We start from the raw sequence: 19,249 nt of genomic DNA, 5'->3' as shown, positions 1-19,249 counted from the left end.
ATTTGAAAGACTTTTCACCTGACCCCATTCCAGGGTTCTTCTAAGACTGAAGACTTAAGAGTCCACAGTAGAGCTCTTAATACTCCACCCCAGGCCCCATGGCAGAATGTATCCTTCATGGGTGCCTACCTGGTGACAAGCCCTGCTCTGGCCACATGGTGAGCAAACCCTAGGTCATTGCACCATGAAGCCTCCATTGGAGGCCTGCGGGTGGTGCAGTGGGGGCACAGCTGGTTAGTTCCTTCCCATTATGGGGCCCATGCACCCCATCTTGGGGAGACTTGCTGTGAACAAAAAATGGATGAAAGCCGACCAAGAATGGGAAATGTGTGACTTCAGCCTCAGAGGCTACTGGTCTCACCTGGAGCTCACCTGCTTGCAAGACAGTTCAGAGGGCTTGCAAGGTAGGGAGGGCCTTGGGCCCAGGATTTCAATTCACAGTCCCCAGGTCACTCCCTGAAAATGACCCTGAGGCAGCAGCTGCAAATTGGCGACAGTCAGTCCTATTTGGACTTGTTGCCTGATCAGGTCAAGTACTCTTCTGAATCAGAGAACCCAAGGGTCTCTTACTGGAAGAATCACTGCCTAGCTGACCTGTATTGCCCTGGAAATACAGTCCAGTATCTTCCAGCTTTGCCTTCAGGAAAAATATGCTCGTTTATGCAAATTATGCCTTGAGATTAGGCATATCCCTTATCACCCTAGACGCTGATCCTATGACTCAGCCTACCTCACCAGATTATTAGCTCCTCGAGAGCAGGGGTTCTCATATTTACCCAGTCCTGGATGACAAGCTTTGCATTTGAGACATCTGATAAACATTTGCAGAATTATACGTGCCTGCCTTGGTTTTGACGGAACGCACGCTTAGAAGATTACTTCCTGTAATTGAGAGGTTGTGCCTCCCAGGAGAGTGCAGAAAAGGAAAGAAAAGAAGTGGGAGGTGCAGTGGACAGGGATGTGGGGAGGCCCGTTTGGAATTACTGCACAGCATGCTGCCCCCTTGTGGCCTACCAGCTACAGGTCAGCCCATGACATTCCTTGGATCCCAATTCTTACACTTTTGGCTCTCAAGACCCTTTTACACTAAAAAAAATATTGAAGATACCAAAGAGTTTTTGTTTATGTAGGTTATGTGTATTAATACGTATAATATCAGAAATTTTAAAGTCAAAATACTGATTCACTTACACTAGTATAACTAAACCCATATTAACACATTTTTAAATGAAAAATACTATTTTTTAAAGCAAATAGGTGGTATCACTTTTTACATTTTTGTATGCCTCTTTAATGTATGAGTTAAAAGAAGACTCCTGAATTCTCATATCCATTTCTGCATTCAATATGTTTTCTGTGTTGTTTTGGTTGAAGATATGAAGAAAATCCAACCTTACACAGATAAGTAGTTGGAAAGGGGAGGAATATATTAATAGTCTTTAAAAATCACTGTGGATATTCTTCTTTGATAAGACACCAAAACTCAACAAGTAGAGGTTTCTTAAGGTTAGTTGCAATGTAGAATCTGAAACCATATCAATGAGTCCTTTGTATTCTGTTACATTGAAATCCATTGTCTATTGTGAAATTTGAATGGGTCTTTATTCAGGCATCATTTTGTAAGTTCATATATTGGTCATTGGAAAATATTGATTCACTGAGTTATCCACACTTTCCAAATGCTGACACATTTCAATCTTTATTTTTTTTTTTTTTTTTTTTTTTAATTTATTTTTTTATTTTTTTATTTTTTAATATATGAAATTTACTGTCAAATTGGTTTCCATACAACACCCACACATTTCAATCTTTAATATGTACATATATAAATCAGATAAATTAATATCATCGCTGATCTTATCAGAAAAGTCTTAAAGTATTGGGAGACTGTCAAACTCATGATAGCCAACACAAATTTTCCAAAACTCTAATTTTTGTTTGAAAGCTCCAATTTCATTATTGCTAACAAATTTCATTCGTTGTTTTCCTTGAAGTAAAAGGTACACTCTGTTCATTTTTGAGATGTCTGAGATATATACATACACACACACACACACACACACACACACACACACACACATGAATATCCATGGTTTGGCTGTTAATTGTTCTTTCAATATACTTGAAATGGTGCTACATGAAAAAAAGTGGCTAGTTTAGCTCACCATGCAGTCACACAAGAACTTTTCCCTGAGACAACTATGTTGAGAGAACATTCAGGAAAGGAGCTGCTCTGGCCAAGAGAGGTGAGTGTGGCTGGGGAGGATAACTGGACCTGAGTCATTCAGAACTTAGCATTTTAGTCCTAAATGCACAGAACCAGAGAGGGACAGCCCACATTCTTTCTCCCTCCTGATGCCATCATACAGAATGGGCCCCTTAGCCCTAAGTATTCGCTGCCTGGGTGCTACTTGCTTCCTCTTGGCAGCCACTGCCTAGTATTCCCATCCCTCCCTCACCAGCCAAGATTCCAATCCCATCCCTGACGTTCTCATTTGCAGGCCCACCTGCAGAAGGAGACCAGTCTTCTCAACTGTGGAACTGGATGCCCCAGAGGTGAGCTTCTCATTGCAAGAACTTTATTACTAGTCAAGGTGGGGATATAGCAGAGGTAAGGAGAAACAGCAAGTCAGCAAAGTTTGGGAAACTGATGGGGTCCCTATAGTATTGATCCCAGACTACAGCTAAAGTAGCCCCCTGCTCTCTTTCACACTGCTCCTGGGGCCTTTCTCTCCAGCCTTGGGTCTTGTCGGTTAAATGGGGAGAATGGCATTTGGAAGTGGTTTATTTGTGCGATCCCCCCTTGAGGGGGCTTTTCCAGTTCCCACAGGCCTGAGAGTAAGACTGCAGTCCCACTAAGGGCCACCCGTCTGGATTTGGGGCATTCCCTCAGAAGGGTCCTTTCTGCAGTCTCAGGAGGCTGCCCCCACCCCCTGGGAGGTGAGAGCCGTGCAGGTCCTTGCGGAGATACTCCCCTCATGGGAAGTGAGCTTGGAGTGGGTGAGGGACCAGGTGTTCTTGGTGGAGCTGGTGGATGCATGGGCCAAAATAAGTACTAGTGATGATAGCACATTGTGGATATCCACATTGTGGATAGCACATTGTGCCTTCTGGAATGTACCTTTCTGTTCCTCTGCCTCCATCCTACCTGTGCAGGTGGCCCTGGTGGAAGGAGGGTGGGGCAGTGGCCCCCATCCACAACCTTGACACTCCTGGAGCAGGTCTGTCTTGTTGGGGATGAAAAGTTTTCTTCTGCCTTTCAAAGTTCATTAAATGGACTAAAAATTAAATTGACATGAGACAGATTAATAGAGAATCAAGGAAAGCTTAAGAAATTGTATACTTCCTATATATACATGGCAGAGCCCCAGGAAAACTGAGTAACTCCCCGAAATGGCCAAAGCCATCACCTTAAATACCATCATTAACTAAAGACAAAAGATGTTGGGGGCAGGAATTCAGTTGTGGGAGGTTCCCAGGAAAAGTACAGCAAACAAGGGCAAAGTTAAGCAGATATAAGTTATTGCTTTCTCCAGTGATAGCAGCTTCTGGACAGTCACACCTGCATCCTAGTGCTGAAGGAGACACCCTTACAAGTGGAGATTTCCCTATTCATGTGTCTCTTACAAAAGCGTAACTTCTTGGTTTTCAGAACTTCTCATGGCTCTTGTGTATTTCCTTATAAAATAACCAGCCTGGAATAACCCATATGCCAAAAAGGCATATCTTGGGGTAGCAAAGTTTGACCCACTCAAGGCCAAGAAGTTCCCAGATGTTGGGTTGGCTGGGCTTCCCAAAGGCTGGGGATGAGGAAGCAGCTCAGGGAGCCTTGGGCAATTATGCTCTTTCCCAGGGAGGCGGAACCTGGGCTTATTCACAGGGTGAGGCCTTGCTCCCAGTTTGAGTCTGGTCTCTCCCAGTTACTCTGGGTGCCCTGCACGGAGCCTTCTGGAAGCCTGAGAACTCTGTCCCCTCTTCACCTTCTATTAGGAACCCGGGTGTTCTTCTATCCAGAAAGCCAGAACCCAGGTGCTTCCTTACCGGGGAGGGAGTGCCCTCTGGTGAGAGGCGTCCTGAAGGCCTGGGAGGTGGCAGCTGGAGGAGAGCAGGGCCAGAAGCCAAGTCTGAAGGAAGGAACTGCCAGCCAATGAAGGGCGGGCTGCCTGTACCCTGACCTGTGGGGCTGGGACAGCACGGGACCCATAGGTATTTCTGAGTGTGAGTGTGAGTGTGTTCCTTGTTGAGAAGCCCTCTCCCTTGGAAGGGACTGGACTCTTCTATCTGGCTAAAATATTAATATGGTGGAGAAAGTTCCGTGATCTTCCCTTTTGAACTCTTCCTCCAAATAAAAAAATTCTATTTTAAATTATACTAAATGAGTTTAGTTCTACCATGCCGGGATCTTTCCTGCCAAGGTTGTGGGTCCTGGAGTTAACTCTACTCAATTTCTTTCCTTTCTGTCTAGCTCTGAATCCCTATTGATTATGTTTCACTTGGTCCCTATTCTGCTATTGCATCTTTATTTTAAGGATACAGAATGCATAGCAGTGTGAACCAAGGCAGATGAACTCTGGCACCAGGCAGGGTTGTGATTGGAGGTGGGGGTGGGAGGTGCCACTAGTCTCTGCCCTGGGTGTGATGAGGGGCTGGGCTCAAGCCTTGTAATTTCAGCTGTGTGATGTGACAAGCTCGGGACAGCATTTGCCACTTAAACACTCATGGTTGGGAAAGTACCATGAGCAAGTGACCAGGATCCAAACCTTCTGTTGACCAGAATAGATTGCTGGTTTCTAAGTAGCTTTGCAAAAGGCCAACCTGTTTTCTGGGAGGCCAGCCACAGGGCTCCATATTGGACAAGCTAATCCTTACCTCTCATTTGGCCAAAGAGGAAGGCTGACACTTTCCCACATGTTTCCTACTCTCATCTGCAATTGGCTCATTTCCTCTTAAGTGACAGTTTTTCCCAAATGAATGGAATACTGGGTATTATTAACCAAGAGATTGCTGGTCCTGATCCAGGAAGTTCCTATATGCTCAGGTCTTAAAACATGGTTCTAAACATTTTCCATCTGGGGACTACTGATTATAATATAAAAACTCTGGAGGACAATGATATACCTCATTTTATCTGAAACTTCCCTCTCTCATTTCTCAGTAGGATAACCAGGAGAAAAGTTGATGTTTTGTTGTCATCTTGGGGAACTGGTATTTCATTTTGATTGAGCATAAACAAGCAATTCATTTCTGCCCAAGAGAGCCAAAAAGATTCCTGCAGCCAGAAGAGACCACAGAGATCCTGGGGTTTAACCTCTTGGGCCCACGTTGAGAATCTCCAGCATCAAAAACTTGGACAGACTGTGGCGAAGTTCCAGGCAGAGGCTGTGGAGACATACCTGGGTATGAATCCTGATCTGCCACTACTGGTTGGGTGACTTTGGGCAAGAGCTGCTAGCACCCTCAACTTTAATGAGCACCTGCTGAGGGTTAGGCTCTGTGCTGAGGACCCTGAGACCTCTAGGCAGGTGCTGGCTCTCAGTTTGGTTGTGAGGCAGGCAGGGGTGCCATGCAGTGGGGTGGGTATCCTGTTTGAGGAGTGAGCACAGCTGGGTTAACTGTTGACATCTCTTCCAGGGCCAAGGTCCACACTAACCCTGTTGGCACCCTGGGACCACATGAGGATGCTGCTGTGGCTTCTTATTTTCCCTGCTTGGGATTTTGGGACTTGGGGTGAGTTTTCTTTCATTGGGTCAGAAGTGCTTTTCATACTAATTGTTAGTCATCCTCCTTATCGCTCATTGATTGTTCCTTCTGGCCAGTCCTTGGCTCCCCATTAGAGCCTAGCTCAGGTGTCCCCTGCCCTACTGAGAGTGGTGCCAGTCCTCAGTAGTCTCCCCAGTCTGCCCAGCACACCTTGGCTTTAGTTTCATGGTCATGAATTTGCTCCTGATGATTTCACAGAAGGACAGAATGGAGGCCCTTAGTGACCTTGACTTACAGACAAGGATACGAGCTGGGCTCCATTGCAGCAGTGACTTATCCAAGGTCATCTGACAGCTTTGGAGAGGTCACCAAGTATAGTGGCAGTGAACGCAGCTTGGGTCAGACAGCCTAGGTTGGAACCAAGCCCATGGCTTAAACCCCTATCATCTTAGACAAGTAACTTAACTTCTTTGAGCCTTAGTTTCTCCTCTGTGTTGAGGGAGTGGTTAATTTTCTTTGCTTATCACATATACGTGTTTTAAGCCACAAATCTAGTAAGGCTCTTGAAAGTGCTTGGTAAACTATAGAGCTGCCCTGTGGGAGGTGATGTTGGTGACACTGCTGGTTCTAGTAGGTTTTGCTCCTATGATCTCTGGTACTAAACAGGCAGAGGAGAATGAGGCATGTTGATGATGACTAATCCTCAGTTAATCCCATCTCAAAAATCTAGTTTGTGAGGACAGTCACAACAATCTGCAAATTTCTGTATTTCAAGAACCTTGTCTGGATCAATACATACTTGATACATGTGTACATGTTACCACCAAATAATGATGACCACCTTGGTATGTGACCCTCTGATCTGAACAAAGGTATGTAGGTGAGCCAGGAGAGCTAGAGCTGCTCAGACGAGGGGGCAGGAGAGATGGCAATTCCCCTGGAATGGAGGGGATTTGGGAGGGCATGAAGGTCTCACTGGGGCAGATGTGGGAGGCAGAGGTGGGGTGAAGCCAGAAACATCTGTAGTTCTCTTTTGTGTTGTTTCCTAGAAGATGTCAGGGGACTTGGGGGAGTGGAGAGGCTGTGGACTTTGGGGTGGGGATGTCGAGTCTATTCCTCTTCACTGGTCCAGGTATTCTCCAAGGACCAGCACTAAGTGCAATGTTCCTTTGCAGGGGATTCCCCACTGTTCTCCTGGAATGAAACCCAAGCCAGAGGATTATCAGAGGGGCTTCTAGACTTGTTTGTTGGCATCTCTCAGCTCATTCACAAGGGTCAAAATGGTGAGGTGGTTTGGGGTTAGCTAGGGATCCTCAGGTAGCCAGAAGTGTTTCTCGGGACTTAATTATACTTGGGCTGGGTTGGTAGGTGGGGTTGAATCCCACAAAGCTCCCATGGATTGCCATGAATCCTCAGGCAAAGGTGGGTTCCAGGAAGGAGGGAAAACCCAGGGACTAAGAACAAGGCCCCCAGTCTCCAGCTGTCAGTAGAAGGGTAGAGACACCCTATCCCTCAGAAAGCTCCCAGATGCTTCCAACATAAAGATAGTAAGTGAGCCCTCAGGGGTCCTGGGGCCCTGTGCAGGGCTCTCAGTCCTGTCTGCAGTGCATTTTCACATGGGAGAAAGACATGTACCTGATGCTCAGGGAACTTCCTAAGGGCTCGAATCTGAGGAGAGAAACAGAGCTTTCCTCAGAGAGTCACCGTTCTGAGGGGAGGCCCAGACAATAGATAGGTCAGAGACCCAGGGCAAATGCCAGTGAGGACAATGCATTCATACTGGGGTGCTTTAAGAGATGGCAGCTCAGAGCCCCATGGTTAGCACAGAGTGTCACAGGGGCTACTTTCTGGAGGTGGGAAGTGCAAAGCAGGCGAGGGTAGGGCTGAGGGGGGTTTGTCCTTTAGGATATACAATGAGGGAGTGTATGAAAACCAAGACAGCTTTACTTCTGATGCTGATGTAGAGTCTGCATGGGGACTGCTTTTAGCCAGAATAGGCTATGGAGATGAGAAGGGGGGCTGTGGGTGGTGGAGGCATCCAGGGGACTCTCCCAGGCCTGCAGAAGAAATAGTAGTGCTTGCTGTATGCCATCCTGTGGTCCCCTTGCAGAAGCTCCCACCATTGTCTCCCGCAAGGAGTGGGGAGCGAGATCACAGACCTGCAGGGCCCAGCTGACACAACCTGTGGCCTATGTCATCATGAACCAGCTCACAGGGATGGAGTGCCAGGAGCAGGATGTTTGCAGCCAGAGGCTTCGGGGCTTTCAGTCCCATTCTGTCTATACCAAAGGCTGGTGCGACGTGGTCTACAAGTAAGCAAATGGGTGGGTCCTGGGGCCACATTCAAATCTGCCTCTGAGGGGGCCACCCAATTTCCCTCATCTAGTTTCCCATCTTCCCATTCATGTTACTTTTATAATGAATAAAAAATGTTAAAACAAATGAACAAAATCCAGAATCCTCAGAGGTGTTTAGGAAGGATGGCTCAGAGCCATTTATTCAAAGATGGTCTCAGACACTGGAGGATTCTGGAACAAGTAAGGGAGGTTGTGTAATAACTACAGTTGTCCATGGAGCATGTAGAATATTACAGTTTACAAAGGTCTTCACAAGCATTACCTAGGCCCTCCCATCCACTCTGAGGAATGGGTGAGAGAATGGGAGAACTTTACCACCCCCTGTGTCAAAGGTACGGATGCCATGGTCTAGAGAAGACAGAGAATTTGTTAAGTTAGGGAGTGGGACCTAGAGCTGTTCCCAGACTGCCTACTGATCCAGCAGTCTACACAAAGACAGTGAGGAGCATTCTCCCACTGGGTTCCTTGGAGGACCACGTCACACTGAGGTCTGATCTCACAGGGAATGGTGGTGGGGATCGAGAGGGGAGAGCCCCATGTTAAAACAAATGTGATGCATGGAGAGATCCTGAGGTTGTGTATCAAGTGTCCACTCAGGATTACCAGTGGAGGCCCAGAAACTCTTCCTTTCCCCTTAATAATGAGAATAAGAGCACCTGGGTGGCTCATTTGGTTCAGCATCTGACTTGTTTTCAGCTCGGGTCATGATCTCATGGTTTGTGAGATGGAGCGAGCTTCAGTCATAGGGCTCTGCACTGACAGTGGTGATCCTGCTTGGGACTCTCTCTCTTCCTCTCTCTCTGCCCCTCCCCACATGCACACCCACTATCTTTCTCTCAAAATAAATAAATATAAACTTAAAAAAATTTTTTATGAGGATGTGTATATAGACACACATAATCTCCAGTTTGTATGGTACAGCTGACTGTTGCCATAAGGGACAGTTCACATTGGACTAACCAAAGGCTGCTGAAGAGTGACAGAGATACTTACTGAAAGTCTGGGCAGCAAAGTCTTCCCAGATCAGTGGGCATACTGAGGCCCCACCCAATCCCCAGGCCATGTCAGTGCAGGGTGGGAGGTGGGCTCACCTCCATTCAGGGTCTTTAGGCATCCTTGAGAAAGTGTTCTTTCTGTGCTCCATTTGCTATGGAAACTCACAGTCTATTAAGAGTGGAATATGGCAAGAGCTGTGAAAACATAATTTCTGAAGAGTGTAGTTGGGAAGTGGAGAGTAAGAAAGTTAGAGAGACAGAAAGGAGGCAGGAGGTAGAGCAAAAGAATAGATATATTGTTTTTAAAAGAAACTGAAAAAAAGGAATATTCTAAACAAATTTCTGTGATACAGAAGAGCTTACAGGTATTCCTAAGGAGAAACTGAAGATAAAGCCAATATTAAGGGATTCCTGAACTCCAACTGTTTATTTTATTTATTTATTTATTTATTTTTTAATGTTTATTTTTGACAGAGAGAGAGAATTACAGAACATGAGAGGGGGAGGGGCAGAGGGAGAGGAAGACACAGAATCTGAAGCAGGCTCCAAGCTCTGAGCTGTCAGCACAGAGCCCGATGCAGGGCTCAAACTCACAAACCGTGAGATCATGACCTGAGCTGAAGTCAGACGCTCAACCGACTGAGCCACCCAGGCACCCCTCCAGTTGTTTATTTTAAATGTTCATGTGCTTTCTCCTATAATTAAAAAATAGGATGGATGAGTTTTCATTGCCCTGGAAAAGTGTTGAAATAATGTTCTCAGGTGTTTAAGAGTCACACATTTGAATTCCACTTTGAACCAACCGAATATATTTTTTAAATTTTTTAAAAATGTTTATTTATTTTTGAGAAAGAGTGAGATAGAGCATGAACAGGGGAGGGGCAGAGAAAGAGAGAGAGGGAAACACAGAATCTGAAGCAGACTCCAGGCTCCGAGCTGTCAGCACAGAGCTGGATGAAGGCTCGAACCCATGAACTGGGGGATCACGACCTGAGCCGAAGCCGGATGCCTAACTGACTGAGCCACCCAGGCACCCTAGAACCAACTGAGTATTTTTTTAATTAAAAATTTTTTACCTTTATTTATTTTTGAGAGACAGATAGAGCACAAGTGGGGAGGGGCAGAGAGAGGACACAGAATCCAAAGCAGGCTCCAGGCTCTGAGCTGTCAGCACAGAGCCCAATGCAGGGCTCGAACTCACAAACCATGAGATCATGACCTAAGCTGAAGTTGGACGTTCAACCAACTGAGCCACCCAGGCACCCCACCAACTGAGTATTTTTAAAGTGAGGTTCTGGGACACACAACTAAGCTAAATCACAAAATAATTTAAAGTATATTCCCACATCTCTTGGAAATTTAAATGGGTTGGGTGAGAGGTCTTCTTTAATTTGCCTTCAAATCCATGTTTCCTTGCCCTGCAGCTTCCTGATTGGGGACGATGGCAGGGTGTATGAAGGTGTCGGCTGGGATGTCCAAGGCATGCATACCCAGGGCTACAACAACATCTCCCTGGGAATTGCCTTCTTTGGCAATAAGATAGGTAACGGTTGTCCCCTTGGACCTTCTGCCAGAGAGTTTTCCACGCTCTCTTCCTCCACTCCCTTGTCTTAACACTCTTGTCTCTCCAGTCTACAACATACTGGTCCTCTCTGACTATCACCCTTCTCTCTCTCTCTGTCTCTCTTTTAATGTTTATTTTTGAGAGAGAAATAGAGCATGACTGGGGGAGGGGCGGGGGGGGGGAGACACAGAATCTGAAACAGGCTCTAGCCTCTGAGCTGCCAGCACAGACCCTGATGCAAGGCTCAAACCCACGAACTGTGAGATCATGACCTCAGCTGAAGTCAGACACTTAACCAACTGAGCCACCCAGGTGACCCATCCTTTCTTTTGAGTTCCTTTCTCCCTTGGATTCTATGATATAGCTTTTTTGTTGTTGTTGTTTCTCTTCTTCCTCTCTGGTCTGCACTCCTGTTTGGTAGCTGAAGCCACCACTGACACCGCTTAAGCTCTCAGTTCTTACCATCACTTCTGGAGTCTGATGTTGTATGGCACTGAGTCTATACTTATGGATGGCAGAGGAAGAAAAACATGGCTTCTCTCTTGCTGGAGCAGCAGAACCCAGCCAGAGCTGGCACCAATGAGGTCTGGGAAATGTAGTTTGAGGTTTCTAGCCCCTGCGAAACAGGAGAGCTCAAGAAAAAAATGGAGTTAAGAGCTAGTAAGTGAATAACTGGAACCTGCCAGGATCCTCATTTGCCAACTGGGGCTAGGAATAGCATTTATCTTGGAGGTTTTCAGTGAGAATTATATGAGTTAATGGATATAAAGTGCACTTGCCACATGCCTGATTGTGGGAGTTCCTAAATTCTGTTCCCTTTTCCTGCATGCTAAGGCATACCTGATTTAGTCAAGTTGGCCTTCCTTTGCATGTAGCTTTAATTGCCGCCCAGCTCTTTCACCTAGAGATGGAGTATAAATAAGGTCCTAGTTTGGCAATTGGAATAGGTCACCAATTTGGCTTCTAAGAGCTCTGTCCAAGTAGCTCCTTGTCTCTTAGGCCCTATTTTGGCTACTGGATTTGTTTCCTCTCTTCCAATCTATCAGTTATTCAGACCTAGGTGACATCTTATCCTCTCCCAGGTCTAGATCAGGATGGAATGTCTTGCTGACAGTTCTTGGTCCCACGTTATCCTCTTTTAGGAAGTAGTCTAAGCCCTGCCGCCCTATCAGCTGCAGAGGACCTGATATCCTATGCCATCCAGAAGGGTCATCTGTCACCCAGGTATATTCAGCTACTCATCTTGAATGAAGAGGTCTGTCTGGTCCCTCAAAAGCCAGTGATGCCTAGGAAAGGTAAGACCCTCAATCTTGCCTCACCTTCCTCCCAGTTATCACTCAACCACATTAGGGAATGCTGTGTCCTATTGGTGTTCACTGGCTTCTTGGATCAAGAACACCTCATGCTGAGATCCAAAAAATTCTGACAGGCTAGCTTCCTGGCCTCATCTCCTTCCCACTAGTAGTGTGATATAGCCGTGAGACCATTCTTGTTAGCAATATATATGTGCACACACTTTCATTCAAGCAACAAATATTAACTGAATACGAGGCACTATTCTAGGAACTGAGAACACAGCTGTGAACAAATATACAAATCTGCACATTTCAGTGAAGAAAAACAGGAAATGAAGAACTCAACAAGTAAAATACATATGATGTCAGATTGCATCAAAGCTATGGAGAAAAAGGAAACATGATAATGGGATGGGGTAAACATTTATACAGTTTTGTGTATAGCAGGTGAGTACATACACACACACACACACACACACACACACACACACAGCATTCTAAGAGCAAAATGCAGCCATCCTGCAGCATGACCACACACTGAGAAAAACGAGTCAGCAGGTAACACTGACATCAGAGTGAATATTCCAAGAAGTAGGGTAATAAAAATCATATGCTATTTTGGAGTGAGCAAGCAGTGACCTAAAAACAGTACAATATATCTAGCTTTCTGCTAGAGTGGACCTTTTCTTGGACTCAAGGATATTTTTATTAAGCTTTTTTTTTTAAACTAAGTTTTTAATAAAATGCTTCTGGCTTTCAGATGGATGCTGTCTTCAATAATGATATTTTTAGCATTTGTAGAGTTTTTTATATATTTTGAATTATTTCCATATACACATGATCAGTTCAGAGACACAGCTGATTTCTTCACATTGTCCTGTTTCATAGGTCCACACACCTGCATAAATGTGCAATATAGCAAGTAGGTAGGCAATACATCAAGCAGGTAGGCATACTTTGTCTTTTGAATAAAATGGCCATGCCTCTGTACAATCAACAGTCCTTCCCCTTATGTTCATATAATGATTTCCACAGTTGTTATCAGAACTTATAAATTTTTACCTCTGTCCCTTAGCTCCAGGCACATGACCCAGAAAGTTCCTGTCTGGACTTTCCTAAATTCCAAAGCTTGAGCTTACATCAGGAAGTGGCAATGGGTGCCAGAGGTTGGGGAGACCGAGAAGGAATCCAGCCTTCAGTTATGAGTTTGTCCATAAGTAGGTGTGTTCCCATGCTCTTGGTTTTTTACCTTACCACAGCTTGCCCCAACATCATTTCACGGTCAGTATGGGAAGCCAGAGAGACACACTGCCCTAAAATGAGCCTCCCAGCAAAATATGTCATCATCATCCACACCGCTGGTACAACCTGCAATGTATCCATGGATTGCCATATTCGTGTCCAAGATATACAATCCTTCCACATGGACACACAGCACTTCTGTGACATTGGATATCAGTAAGTGGGATTGAAAACATGCCCTCCTCTTGTTGGGATGAGCACTGGGTGTTGTATGGAAACCAATTTGACAATAAATTAATGTTAAAAAAGAAAAGAAAACATGCCCTTTTATTCTTCAGGACTGTAGGAGGAAGGCTGGGGAAGGAACTGATGTTTATTGAACCCTTCTTTGGTTGTGGGTGCTTCACATAAAACCTCACATTTTATTCAAGCAAGTCTCTGGACTGAGTATCAGTTAGATCATAGCTAAGGGTTAGTTATCTCTCCTGGGCATATTCTCTATGAGTGGTTGGGAAGACTCTGAAAAGACATTAACAACAATAATGATAAAGCAAGACCATGAGACCCTTACAGAAGGCCATTGGAGGATTGTGCCTTTTTATGCAATCCCTTCCAACCACTCAGGGTCACAGGCCCTACTCACCTCCTACCTTACTCTGGCCCAACCTCAAACTTGCTCCCTCTGATGTTAGAATCCTATAATAACTCTGGTATAGTTTACTCCATTTTATAGATACACAAACTTTTCACCTTCCTGGGCCTCTTTTGCCTCATCTCTGCAACAGGAACAATAATACCTTATCTATTTGAAGATACAGAGTGAAGTAAAAATGTTCTTTTTTGGTTCCTTTAATGCCAGGTCTATAATAAAGAAACACATTAAGTTAGTGGAATGGCAGAAGCCACTTGGAAGATGACTTGGAATTTTCATGGAAAGAATTTAGGTTTAGCATATGATAAATTTCAATTACTCATCCATGACTTAGTTACAATAAAACCATAGTCTCAGATAGATATGTGTCTTTTGCATATGTGTCATTCTGGGCTGGTTGCTGTTCTCCTTTTAACTCCCATTTTAAAAGTAGCCTTTGCCATCTAGATGTCTTCTTTAAAGAAATGTCTGTTCATATCTCCTGCCTATTTCAAATTGGATTATTTATTTTTTTGGTGTTGAGTTGTATAAGTTCTTTATATACTTTGGATACTAACCCTTTATTGTATATGTCATTTGCAAATATCTTCTCCCATTCCATATGTTGTCTTTTAGTTTTGTTGATTGTTTCCTTCTCTATGCAGCTTTTGATTTTGATGTAGTCCCAATAGTTTATTTTTGCCTTTGTTTTCCTTGCCTCAGGAGACATATCTAGAGAGATGTTGCTATGGCCGATATCAGAGAAATTACTGCCTATGCTCTCTTATAGTATTTTTATGGTTTCAGGTCTCACATTTAGGTATTTAATCAATTTTAAGTGGAATTTAAGAAACAAAAAAATAAACAAAAGAAAAAGAAGATAGAGAGATAAACCAAGAAACAGACTCTCAATTATTGAGAACAAACTGATGGTTTGTTACCAGAGAGGAGGTGGATGGGGGATGGGTAAAACAGGTGATGGGGATTAAGAGTACACTTATGATGGGCACTGAGTAATGTATAGAATTGTTGAATCACTATTTTGTACAACTGAAACTAACATAACACTATATGTTAAATGTACCAAAATTAAAATTAAAAACTTAATTAAAAAATTAAAAGCAGCCTTTGCAAACAGGAGGAAACAGTTGCTGCATTTTGCAGGATTTCCCACAGCCTTGCTATGATTAATTAGCACAGACGAGAGAGTTGTTCATAAATTTGGAAATTCCAAATGGCAAATGCTCAGGGAATGTTAGTTTTCCTTTTTCATTCAGTCTTCAAGGACTTCATCTTCATTCCTTGATTTTATGGTATCTCCCTTTCACTCCAGCCTCATGGTGTGTTATCTCTAACATTGAATGGGGGCTCCTTCTTGATCACCATTTTCTAACATTTTAACCAATATTTATTGAGTGTCTGCTATGTGCCTGGTGCTTGGCAAGATAGATATGGCTCCTTCCCTCATGGAGTACTACAGAGAAGACAGTGAATAGTAATGACAATCCTTCATGTTAGACACTGTGACAGATAAGGAACAGGATATGCAGAGGATGATCTTTTAACAAGACTTTGGTGGAGTTGGCAGTAATAGCAAAGGGCTTCCAGAGGGAGGGGCATTAAGGCTCTGATGTGGGTAAGGAATGGGGATTAGTGGGGCAAATAAGGGTGAGGAGTGCTCTAGGTAAGGGGAGCAGCATGCTCTCTGGGGTCCAGAGAGGGCATATCCTTGAGGAACTAAAGGAGCTTAATTCATATCTAGAAATACATTTCAGCAAGAAGACTGGTGAGAGGTAAGGCTGGAGAAGCCAACAGGGACCATATCAGAAGAACTCAGACAGACTGACTCTATTTGAAAGGCAACTGGAAGTCATGCCTAATGATTGGATTTGTATGTTAGCAAAAGCACTTGAGGTGCTGTTTCAGGAATGGATTAGAAGGAGGTAAACCTCTGGGCAGGGAGCTATTGAAGTAATCCAGACAACAGGTTATGGCGACTTGGAGCAGTATGATAGCAGTTGGCATAGAGAAATGGAGGAATCAAGGTCAGAGATATAGCCATGTATCATGATAAACCATGACCAATGATTGGATGGGACTGGAGAGGGAGAGAGAGGGGGAGGCAGTAAGATGATGTCCACTTTTTTGGCTGAGAAAATTGCAGAAGATGGGTTCATTTGGACATGTTGATTTTTATAGATAGTAATTAAAGCCATGGGACTGGGCAACTGTCCCAGGAGAATATGCTGAGTGACAAGAGAGAAGGGGAAGGCCAGAATCCTGAGGAGCACCATATTTGAGGAAAAGGAGGTGGATGGAAGAGAGCCCTAGGTGGGGGAAGCAGCAGAGTAGAGGAAAATAGGAGGGTGTGGGCTCCTGGAAGCCCTGGGGTGAGAACATTTAAAGAAGAGCATGGCTAACAGGGTCAATGTAACCAGAACAAAAACAAGTTTCCATTGTACTAGTATCAAGACAGTCACTGGTCACCTTGGTGGTGTCAGACTCAGTGGAGTTGTGGGGACAAAACCATGTTGGAATGGGCGGAAGTTGCTGTTATTGCTTGTGATTATCTTCACTTCTTGGTTTTTGTTGTTGCTGTTGTTGTTTGGTCTCATACACATTGGCACATAAGAGACGTTCACTCTATACCTGATAAATGGAAGAAAGACTGAATTAATGATTTAAGGGGTGAATGAAGCTAATTCTCCTTCTAGGAGTGACTTTCTCTATTTTCCTTTGTCCAACCCCAGCTTCCTGGTGGGACAGGATGGTGGTGTGTATGAAGGAGTTGGCTGGCATATCCAAGGCTCTCACACCTATGGATACAATGATATTGCCTTAGGAATTGCCTTCATAGGCAACTTTGTAGGTAAGGGGTGAGCATGAAGCAGAGAACATTGTAGGGGGATGAAGTTTAATATACAATGTCTGGGAAGCATGGGGGAAAAGGCAACATTGAGGTACCTGGCAGTGTGTTTAGAACATTTCAGCTTTAAAGTGGACTCTCAATATAGGACACAGGTCCCCCAGAGTCCCTGCCAGGCAGAACTTTTCCCCAAATCCACCTGTCCCCATACTCAGCCCTGTCTTTATAGCCATACGCAAGGCAAGCATGGATCAAGAGAGAACACCATCCTTTGCAAATATGGTGTCTTTTTGGCTCATTTGGCAAATGTATTCTCCTCCCTGGTGAATGTTGGGGAGCCCCACTGCCTGCTATGGCAAAGCAGTGGATGGTCCAGTGGTGCCATGTCTGCCTCATGGTGCTTGCTGAGGAGTGTTGTGTTGTACTGCAGCTCTCTTCTAGAGTAGTTTTGAACTTTCTGGAAGGAGCTTTGCAAGGAGGAATCAGAGAACAAAATGACTTTGTTTTCTCTTTGTGCTTGGCTGCCACAAATAATGTGAATTTGTTGGTTATGGTAGTGGTAGGTATGGTAGGGGTGGGGACAGCGGGAGACTGGAATCTAGGAGCTTGTCCCTTCCCTAAGCATGTAACCTTAAGACCCTAAAACTGATGGGAAAATGTGTTTTGCAGAAAAGCCGCCCAATGCTGCAGCCCTGGAGGCAGCCCAGAACCTGATCCAGTATGCAGTGGACAAGGGGTATTTAACTCCCAACTACCTGTTGGTGGGGCACAGTGATATTGTCAATACACTGTCTCCTGGGAAAGCTTTGTACAACATCATTAAGACTTGGCCTCATTTCAAACACTGAAGGAGCCCCTGCTCCTTCTGAGATTGCTTCTCCCACCGGGCTACTAGGTCTCCCCTGTCCTCACCCTCTATCCTGACTCAACACCTGGTGTTGTCCCCTCCATGTCAGCCCCATCCTGCCCCTCCTTTCTCAGGTTAGGATGATCCTCTCCTGCTAGCACCACCCGCCAGCAGCCCCAAACCCTAGAGCTGGGCATACCCAGCCTTTGAGTGAGCCCCACCTTCCTCACTCCTCATTTTCTCCTCCCCTGGGTGCCCAGCTCCTAAGCCAGGTGGGAAGATGGGCTGATCCTTGTTCGACTTCTCGTTCCCTCTCTGGCTGCCCCTCTGCCCCATGTACCTTCCCCTGCCATCTACCCAGCAGCCCCCAAGCTTCACACAGGACCCAGGTCAAGGCCCAAAACTCCTCTCTGCTCACACACCCACTTGTCCCCATGTGGATGCAGCCCTTATTTTAGGGCTCATTGCTTACAGGTGTGGTTGTTCTCTCCACTGGATTGTGAGGCTTTCCAGGTTTCTTTGCCCCCATGTCCTTGATTCCTCAGCAGTGTCTGGAGTCTTGTGTATGCTATAGATGTTTGTTGGAGAGGTGGATGAATAAACAAATGTGTGTGTCAAGTCCCTGCTTCCCTTTCCAGTCTGTTCCACCAGCCCCTCTTTTTGGAGACACCTTCTGGGACTGTCCCCCATCCTGCCATTCTCTCTCTGTTGTTGCCCCTCCCAGTCTGAGGCTCAGAGCCAGCTCTTGTCGCTTGTCTATAATGGTGCCTCTAGGGTCCTGTGTCCTGTCCACCCCAAGTTCCCTGAGGGCAAACAGTAGTCCTCTAGGCCCAACTGGGCTGTGTCTACACAAGCCACCTGTGCCTGCGGCCTTCCCTTGCCCACCTGTGCCCGCTGGCCTTATGTCTACAGGGCTGTAGACTTCCCCATCTCCCCCAGAACTCATCAAGGCCTCTTCAAATCAACAACACTGCATGGTCTGGATTACTGTCTCCTCCATATTATTGACTTTTATTGGTCTCACCCACACAATCTGAGTAAAAGCAGAGCACTCAGCTGTCAAATGCTTTTTTAAAGGCAAATTCTGGGGCAGCCCATTCTGTTCAGTTGGCTCTTCTGAGTCCTTGGTATAGAAAATTTCTTCCCAACTCCCCTTAATCATGTGAAGCGGGGTTCATAATACCCCTCACCACATCAGAGGATTGTTGTGAGGATTAAGTGAATTAAAATGTGTTGATGTCTAAGACCTCATGGTTGGCATGTGATAATGTTTTCATTAAAGTCTGTGGAGCTATGGTTATTCTTGTTGCTATTGCTGTGACTTTGTCCCAGGCAATAGCTTGTGTAGGGGTCAAGAGCAGGCTGTCCCAAAGTGTGCCTCTTGGGCATACCGATTATTTTAACTGAAAGTCACGTCAGGGGCACCTGGGTGGCTTAGTCCATTAAGTGGCGACTTCCATTCAGGTCATGATCTCGAGGTTTCTCTAGTTTCTGTAGCAGAGTCCTCTCTGCTGTCAGCATGGAGCCTTCTTGGGATCCTGTTCCCCTGTTTCTCTGCCCCTCCCCCACTTGCCCGCTCACTCGTGCGCTCTCTTTCTCTCTCAAAAATAAACATTTAATAAAGTCACTTCAGAGACAGCCTGTGCAAGAAGGACACTCAGACCCTCCTCCGCCCCCCTGAGAGAAGGAATACATCTCCCATGTGAAAGGTACCCTCCCTGTAGCAGGAGCGAAAGAGAGGAGGCTGTATAA

At 45.2% G+C, this 19,249-nt stretch overlaps 1 protein-coding gene across 1 annotated transcript; it reads left to right on the top strand.

Annotated features, from left to right (window-relative positions):
* Positions 1 to 250: 250 nt before the first annotated feature.
* On the top strand, positions 251 to 18,514 carry PGLYRP3 (peptidoglycan recognition protein 3). The gene is made up of 10 exons (XM_042993881.1): positions 251 to 404; positions 2,502 to 2,556; positions 2,831 to 3,000; positions 6,876 to 6,983; positions 7,811 to 8,012; positions 10,477 to 10,595; positions 11,759 to 11,911; positions 13,171 to 13,369; positions 16,535 to 16,653; positions 17,320 to 18,514. Exons 1-10 carry the CDS (start codon positions 251 to 253, stop codon positions 17,496 to 17,498), a joined length of 1,458 nt encoding a protein of 485 aa, XP_042849815.1. The 3' UTR covers positions 17,499 to 18,514.
* Positions 18,515 to 19,249: the final 735 nt, after the last annotated feature.

This window comes from Panthera tigris, chromosome C1 (assembly GCF_018350195.1).
Source record: "Panthera tigris isolate Pti1 chromosome C1, P.tigris_Pti1_mat1.1, whole genome shotgun sequence".
Taxonomy (NCBI): domain Eukaryota; kingdom Metazoa; phylum Chordata; class Mammalia; order Carnivora; family Felidae; genus Panthera; species Panthera tigris.
This window is presented reverse-complemented; position numbering and strand designations above follow the sequence as displayed.

What these genes read in the sequence shown, in the direction of transcription:
- PGLYRP3 (XM_042993881.1), top strand. Translation starts at nt 251, where the DNA reads ATGGGGCCCATGCACCCCATCTTGGGGAGACTTGCTGTGAACAAAAAA. An exon ending in TGGTGCGACGTGGTCTACAA is followed by an intron (nt 8,013 to 10,476) that starts GTAAGCAAATGG and finishes CTTGCCCTGCAG; the next exon opens with CTTCCTGATTGGGGACGATG. An exon ending in CTTCATAGGCAACTTTGTAG is followed by an intron (nt 16,654 to 17,319) that starts GTAAGGGGTGAG and finishes TGTGTTTTGCAG; the next exon opens with AAAAGCCGCCCAATGCTGCA.